Source organism: Miscanthus floridulus, chromosome 1 (genome assembly GCF_019320115.1).
Source record: "Miscanthus floridulus cultivar M001 chromosome 1, ASM1932011v1, whole genome shotgun sequence".
NCBI classification, from domain to species: domain Eukaryota; kingdom Viridiplantae; phylum Streptophyta; class Magnoliopsida; order Poales; family Poaceae; genus Miscanthus; species Miscanthus floridulus.
The window spans coordinates 28,568,123-28,576,240 of NC_089580.1; the positions used below are offsets into that span (position 1 = coordinate 28,568,123).

The 8,118-nt window shown below is 51.7% G+C and overlaps 1 protein-coding gene and 1 pseudogene across 1 annotated transcript; both read left to right on the forward strand.

Moving 5' to 3' along the window:
* Positions 1-2,057: 2,057 nt before the first annotated feature.
* LOC136453722 (uncharacterized) lies at positions 2,058-2,774 on the forward strand (annotated as a pseudogene).
* A 4,525-nt stretch (positions 2,775-7,299) lies between these two features.
* LOC136453732 (uncharacterized) lies at positions 7,300-7,860 on the forward strand. Its single transcript, XM_066454292.1, has 2 exons — positions 7,300-7,407; positions 7,438-7,860. Exons 1-2 carry the CDS (start codon positions 7,300-7,302, stop codon positions 7,858-7,860), a joined length of 531 nt encoding a protein of 176 aa, XP_066310389.1.
* Positions 7,861-8,118: the final 258 nt, after the last annotated feature.

Below are 8,118 nucleotides of genomic sequence, written 5' to 3' on the forward strand. Positions count from 1 at the left end.
CTAATCGACGTCTAAGCATATTTTGAAAACTTTCCACAACAAAAAAAAGGCCTTGTTCGTTTCGCTAAAATTTGACTTATGCTAATTTGCTGTGAGAGAAAAACATTGTTCGTTCACTGAAAAATACTGCTAAAGTAGTGCAGCAGAACAGGGTCAAAGATAAGAAACAACCAACACGAATGTATAGCATGAATGGACGTTGCATTCATGCCGGTTGCATATGTTCATGGTGCAAAGTTTCTAAACACGATTAGACATTGATTAGAAAGTTTTGGAAGTTTTCTAGATACTTCTTTCGATTTTGCTAGATTTAAATCTAATTGTTTTGAGCTTCTAGATATATTTTCACGAGCTTTTAACATTTTTACTTAGATTCAGGAGTTCAGGACATAACATGTCAAATTTTAAAGTTTAGTAAGCAGAAAAATCATACTAGAACGATGGTTCATAGAGCTAAATGATTTTTCCCCTATGCATAAAGAGGAAGAGAAAACGCACAATGGCCAACCTAACCAGCTCTTTCCAGCGAGCCCCCACATATATGAAGCCCAATAAACAAGTCTGAGATTTACGCCCGGTGAGCCCAGCGCGCAGAATCTTCCAAATTCAATTCATTATTATCTGTTGTTACACCTAAAAAATACGGAGAGGTGTCGTCAAACTCACTCCGTGTGCGCGCCTCCGAGTCCGATGTGCGTCTCCGTCTCTCCGAGTCTGATACAATCAGTCTCCACGTAGGAGTACGTTGTATCGCCTCGGTCGGGCTCGCGACCCTGGAAACAGAAGCGGAGACTGCGTCAGGGACGGATCACCAAGCCCACGGGCTGTAGGATGCCGTTCGCATCACAGGCGCGCCAGGATTACCACCGCTATAGATGTCCAACGGGCCAGCCTAGCCCGGCACGGCACGGGCCCGTGCCAGGCACGGCCTGATGGGGTTCAGGCCGGCACGGCACGTCGTGCCTCGCGGGCCGTGTCGAGGCGGGCATCGTGCCTGACCTATGGCTCAGGCACAGCCTGCTGGGCCGATTTTCGGGTCAGCTGGCCCGATAAGCACGGCCTGTCAGGGAGGTCGGGCTGGTCCAAGGCCCGCTTTAGCAGGCGATGACGGCGTCGAGGTCGAGGGGGCCGTCGGCCGCGTTGGCGGCATCAGAAAGAGGAAAGGGAAGAACAGGAGGGGTAGTAGGGGGCGAGGGGCAGCATGGGAGCGCGGTGGCGGTGGTCGACGCCGGCGCGCTCGCCCTGGCCTCGAGGCAGATCCGTAGCGTCAACCGTCGGAGCAGGCAACTGGACGCCAAATCCGGTCGCCCAAAGCTGGCTGCCGCGCTCGAGGGCGACGGCGGTGCATGGAGGAGGCCGTAGAGACGAGAGAGAGGCGGGAAAAGCGGGCAGGTAGGCAGTTGCTTGAGCTAGATCCAGCGGCCTCGCAGGCCGCGGCAGCGCACCCGAGGCGCGGAGCATGGGGCCGACGCACTCGCTCCCGAAGCGCGATCGCGAGGAGGGAAGGAAACGGCGGCGCCACCTGCCGACGAGCGGAGGACGGGGTAGCAAAGTCGCGGGGGAGGGCGGAGTGCGAGTTGTCGGCGCAGACGCGTGGGGAGGGGACTGCGCGGGGCGGCGGGGAAGGGGAGGGGAAGGGAGCTAGGGTTTGGGAGTCGGAGCGTGGGGCTGCGCGGGGGAAGAGGCTGTGGCTTGCGGCAGACGAGCAGGTCGGGCCACCACCGGGCCTCACGTTGAGGAGCGGGCCATGCCGTGCCAGCCCACGTGCCTGGGGTAAGGTCCAGGCACGGCCTGCTCCTCCGGACGTGCCAGCCCGGGCCCGCTAGCCGCCGGGCTGGGCCGGGCTTGGGCTAGGCCAAAACAGCGGGCTTCATGGCCAAGTATAACAGCCGCTCGCCTCGCACGCGCGCCGTAGGTGGCCGGCCCTTCTGCTTGCCGAGCTGTGAGCTCCTGGGCTGGTGCAGTGCAGTCGAGATTTAAGCCGAAGCGGAGGCCGCAACTATTCCTGTCTCCGTCTCCCCGCCCGGTCGCCGTTAGCCCGTGATCCTTCCACAACCATGACGGTCCCCCTCGACCCCTCGGACAAGCCCACCTCGCAGCGCTGCATTGCGGAGGGCGACACCGTCGTGGTGTACGAGCGCCACGATTCGATGTGCGCCGTTCGCACCGGCGGTTTGCTCCAGAGCCGGTTCAGTGTTGTCTGCCACGACGACTGGATCGGCCGCCCCTTCGGATCCAAGATATTCGGCACAGGTTGCGGAGGCAAGACAGGCAGTGGGTGCGAGCACCTCCTGGCGCCGACCCGGAGCTCTGGACTCTGGTGCTCAGCCACCGGACCCAGATCCTTTACATTCCTGACATCAGCTTCGTCGTGGCCTACCTCGAGCTTGTACCCGGTTGCGTTGTTCTCGAGTCCGGTACAGGCAACGGATCGCTCACCACTTCGCTGGCACGCGCCGTCGCGCCGCATGGCCGCGTCCACACCTTCGATTTCCACAAGCAGAGGGCCGCCTCAGCAAGGGAAGACTTTGAGAAGACTGGCTTGAGCAGCCTCATCACAGTATGTGGGGATGCACAAGCACAAGGGGAAGGGTTCCTAGAGGAGTATTGTGCATTGTGGTGGTGCTGATGCTGTCTTCCTGGAGTTGCCCCAGCCTTGGCTTGCAATACCATCTGTTGGGTTGATGCTAAAGAAAGACGGTGTTCTGTGCTCCTTTTCGCCTTGTATTGAGTAAGTGCAGCGTGCTTGTGAAACCATGAAAACATTGCTCTGAAGAGTATCACCGTGCGTTAAGGCATGTGTGCAGCCTCTTCCGCAGAAAAGAAGAATGTTCAGAACCCCAGATGAAAACACAGACTGCCCACAAAAGGATTTCCTTCATTGTGGTTAGGACATGCAGCAGTGCTAGAGGGCACACTGGGTACTTAACCTTTTGCAAGACTTTGCGTGTGACAGGCAAACAGAGTCATAAAATAGGTGAGTGTAAGGATTAGCTGATGACATAAGTTGATAGAAAATTACAATCCATTTTTAAGCACATTTGTAAATTCATGTATGCCCAAAAATTCATGAACCCCGTGCAACCGGGCACAATATGGTCCCGTTCGCTTCGCTGAAAAAACAAGTCGAAATACTGTTCCGGTTGATTTGTTGTGAGAGAAAAAAAACTGTTCCGACTGAAAAAACAAGCTGAAAAATACGGATTATAAGACAAGCGAACGGACCCTATATAATATACGGAGTAACCCATAACCGTCATAAAAGTGGCTCGTCTATTTTTTTTTTCTTCGCAGTTCCCACGCTCCTGCGAACGCCACTAATCAGCCGGAATCCCCCAGCTTTACCGGTTTACACCCCAAAAATCGCCCGCTCGCGCTGTGCGCCCCGTGCGTTTGCAGATTTGACATTAGACCCACATTCATAGACACAGATGGACCCACTTGTCATCCATCCGAATGTCAACATAATCAAGGAGTCAATCTTTCATGTGTTATTTTTGCAATTTTTTCCTTTTCTTCTCCGATCTCTAATCCATCACCAGATTAGCTAGAGTTCGTGTCCCCTGACGAAAACAAGAAGTGGTAACGGATTGGAGCCGGGGTCCCGGCTCCCGGCTCCCGGAGCACGTATGATTGACGCCGCGTGCGCGCTCGCATCGCTCGCCCGGCCGGCCCTCTCACATAGGCAAGCGGAAAGTGCCAGCGATTGCGATGCCGCGCACGATCATTCTGTCGCCGGCTCGGCTGGCCGCTCGATCGTTGCCCGTTTGCCACGCTTGCGTGCCATCCTGCCAATGCAAGCTGGGCTGCCTTGTCTCTGCATGCCCCGTTGCTTGTCGCGGCCCCGTCGTCTTTGATCCCTGCCAACCAGCTTGCACGAAAACAAATTGGAAAATGCGTAGCAACGAACTGCTGGGGCCAATGATGGGCAGTGGTTGGGGATACTTATTTATCTGTCAGAGGAATTTAGGTCCTGTGAGAGGCCAAGGGCCACATTTGCCAGACGACTAGATCTTGACAGCGTCTTCTGAATCTCTAGCCAGCCAGCCGTGATGCGTGTCAATGCATGCGGCCATTAGTCCTGATCGTTCCACTAATACAGCCAATTCTCGTGCAACATGTGAGCCTACAGAGTGGTTTCCAATCGTCACTCTCTGCAGAGGAGAAACGTAATACTAAGAGTTGTTAATAGAATGTTGATCGTTTTGTTTAGTCTCCTCAGCTTTGTCCCTTGCGATGTACACTTCACTGCTGTAACATTCTATAGCGGAATGTTTCACCTTAAACTTTCTGCCGGCATAAGACTAGTTCCTTACATGCTTGTCGTTGTGTTCTGCCGGTACTGATTGACGATATCTGGGGGGGGGGGGGGGGGGGGGGGGGGGCAAACCGTGGTCCCCGGCTCCCGTAGTACATGTAGGAGTACAATGCTTCAGATGAACAGCAATTCGGCACTGTGTGGAATTTAGGCAACTGCAATTGCCAGACTTTGGTCTCAGGTAGTAGCTGGGACTTTGATCCAGATCACTTCTTGAAATTCATGGGCGGCAATCCCGTTTCTGAACAGGCTTAAGCTTAGACATCACAAAACCCTATTGGAACCCCTCTTGTCTAGCTAGGACCCAGAAGAGCTAAATTCTCGGCAAACAAAGGCTGTGTTTAGTTGGAGGGAAAGTTAGAATTTGGGTATTGTACCACTTTCGGTTTTTTTTTGGCAAATAGTGTTTAATCATGGACTAATTAGGTTCAAAACGTTCGTCTCGCGATTTCCAACCAAACTGTGCAATTAGTTTTTTTTTTCGTCTACATTTACTGCTCCATGCACGTATCGCAAGATTCGATGTGACGAGTACTGTAGCACTTTTTTGGAACTATTTTTGAAACTGAACACGCGCAAAGACAGAAAAAAAAACTTCATAAAGGCGAAATCTAAAGAAGTAGATCTCGTCAATGCAAAGATTATATTACTCGAGTTGTACCAAGACATGCATGCACACTCATTGCATGAAGATCAGGGAAAAGCAGTTATTGGAGCAGGGACAGAAACGCATGAAATGACCCACAAATGTTTGGCAAAGCTGGTGCACCACTAGGTACTGCTGGTGCCTGGTGGCTGGTGCCCCATATCCTGCGTCGCCAAGATTTCCAGCATCTTCATTCATATCCGCCGAAACTGGTATCGCTAATGCCTCATTGCTTACCCGTTTTGAAGGAAGATAAGATTGGACCTACTCCGTTTTGTGTGTTTGTGTGTGTGTGATGGAACACGAACGAAAGGAAGAGATCTACTCCATAGCAGCTTATTGTTGATCGTTGTAAGCTGATGATGGCACGGACTATTCTGTCCTGAAGATGACCCGGCTCATCGTCACCTTCATTCAGACAGAACAAGCTTGAAGCCATCAATGCTCGGAAGAAGGTAGTACTCCTACAGGGCTACAAGCATTTGGATAGAGAAAAACAATGGTGTGAGATTTTGTTCTTTTATTGAGCCTTGGCCTTTAGCCTTTCTCGCGTACTCCAACGCTTTGAAAACTTTTGAGAAAGCTGAAGCAAGCCACGCCGGTAGGCTTTTTCCGAAAGCCTCTCGTGTGCTTTTGCGTCCGGTTAAAACGAGGCATAGATTCCCCTTGGATTTCTGTAACCTGATGAGATGAATGAACCACAAGTTCTACGACTACGACCAATGCCTGTACAAGTACATAACAGCAGACGAATGAAAGCTGAAGCTGGCCAAGGTCCAGCCAGTGGTTCGTGTCATCACGAAAGGCCTGCCGCCCCTGCACAGTTAACACCAACCCTGATCCCTGAAGAACTGTTGACACTTGGCAGTAGGCGGCCAAAGCCAAGGTTGTCGTAGTGCCGCGGTGATCCCCCAGCCTTTTGAAGCCATTGCATGCCCTTTGTGCTCGTGCCTTTCGTGTGTCCTACTGTCCTGTGTACACGCCATGGCACGGCCAGGCCCATCTCCAGGGGGCGCAGGGCACGCCCACGCACTACCCTGACATGCATGCCAATGCCACCACCCACCGTCCGCCGGCACGAGTGCCTGCTAGTGCTTGGTGGCGGCACAGAGGACCCTCTTTTTTCAGGCGAGAGACGGAGATCTGGGGCTCACCTTCCAGAGCTGATGCCTGCGCCTGGTGCAGTTGTGACCTTTTCCTGTGCTGTGGCGGCAGGCTGTGGCTCGGCTATGTTCCCTTGAGCTTATCAGCTCAGAACCAGCCACCAACAAATCAGTCGTGCAGATCAGCCGGAGCCAAAAATAAATCCTGCCGAACCAGGTCTCAGCAGGAACTGTAGCACAGCAGCAGAAGCGGCTGTTCAGCAGCAGCCAAACGGGCTGATGGTTCCTCATGCACGGCGGCAGCCGGCAGTCGGCACCATGAAAGGCAGCGAGAGTCACAGTGGCGGCACGGCGCCACCTCCGGCATTCATGACCGCATCACGCCTCCTCATTTATTATTTCCATCTGCAGGCACAGCACAGGCAGAAGCCAGCAGCAGCGGGCAGCGGCCGCGGGAGTTCAAAGTTTTTAAAACTTGGAAAAAATCTATTTTTGCCTTCCAACTATAGCTGCAGTTTATTTCTAGCCCTCTAACTCGAAAACCAGACACGCGCAGTCTCATAACTCTCAAAACCAGTTATAATTGGCCCTCGCGCCCATTCGACCGCGGTTTCTACCCAGTCAACCCGCCATGACCACGGTTTTGGCCCAGTCTCCATGTCTGGCGGTCCAACACCGAACCCTGAACCCTCCTCTCACTCTCGTTCCTTCCCCAACCCTGAACCCTAACTCCCGATGGCGGCGATGGCAGAGGGTGCTGGTGCGGGTGCGGCGTAGGTGCGCCAACGCTGAGGGTGCCAGGGGTGCATATCGACATCAGATGCTGGGCTAGGTGGTCCCCGTGCTGCGCCAAGGGCCAGGTTGTTGTTCTTTAGTTTGAATCGAAGCCTTTTTTATGAAATGGAAGTTTCTTTTTAGGGATCAGGTGGGTGAAGTCATTTTTACCATTAGCCGACGTGGTATATGATTAGTTTAGGAATTCCGTTTGTTTAAGCAGACTTCGTGTGTTATGTAACTGTGTAATTGTTTATGCGGTTGCAAGTGTGATGTTAATTATCTTCCCGTTGCATGTAATGTAGGACATTTTATACGTCATGGACCCTCTGGATACTCTTCCTATTCGGTTTCATTATGGAGGAGAATTCTTGAGAAGAGAAAATAATGTGTATTACTTAGGAGGACAAGTAGAGGTGTCATACATTGACCGTGATAAAGTCTCTCTCCCTGAGGTTATGGGGCACATTAATGATCATTGCACTGTTGAAGAAGGAGCATTGTTGCACTGGCTTGTTCCTGGAAGACATCTTTCTAATGGCCTACGTGTTCTGATGGATGATCAGGTTTGCATTGAAATGGCAAACAACACTTAGGAAGGAGATGTAGCAGAGATATATGTTGAAGGACATGCAGTTGATGATGAAGAGGAAGAGGATGATGAGGACAGCAACTTTGAAGATGAAATCGAAGATGAGCAAGAAGAACATGATGACACTGAGTTTGAAGGTGGATATGAGGAACTGATAGATCCATGTGAAGATGTCTTGGTTGCTCATCATAAGAATGAAAGTAGAAAAGATGTAGAGAAACATATCAAATTTGTAAGGGAGTGGTACAGCCCTAGCAAGATGGACAAGGAGAAGCAGGTGGTCGATGACCAAGGGAGTCAGCCAGTTGCTAGTCAACTAAATATTTCAAGTGTTTTGAATGACAAAGAAATTTTAGAGGAGAGCAGTGACAGTGAGTTTTTGTCTGGAGATGACAATTCATCTAAGGAAGATGAAGAAGTTGTATAGATTCAAAAGAAGTTCAAGGAATTCAAGAAGAGCATGAAGAGTGGACAAGTAGCAAATCTGGATGATGTCATCTTGGATAGGCCAAATTCTGTGCCAACCAAGTTTGAGCTTCATGATGATGCAAATGACACCCCATATGCTAACAGCAGTGTAGAGGATGAGTCAGAGGAGGAAGCAAGTGAGGGGCACTTAGAGACCAAGCACAACTATTACCCAAGTGTCGGGGACCTAACATCGGGGTACCCCAGGAGGTGGAAC

Coding starts and splice junctions, on each gene's coding strand:
- LOC136453732 (XM_066454292.1), top strand. CDS start 7,300: ATGGGGCACATTAATGATCATTGCACTGTTGAAGAAGGAGCATTGTTG. Junction 7,408..7,437: donor GTGTTCTGATGGATGATCAG/GTTTGCATTGAA, acceptor AACAACACTTAG/GAAGGAGATGTAGCAGAGAT.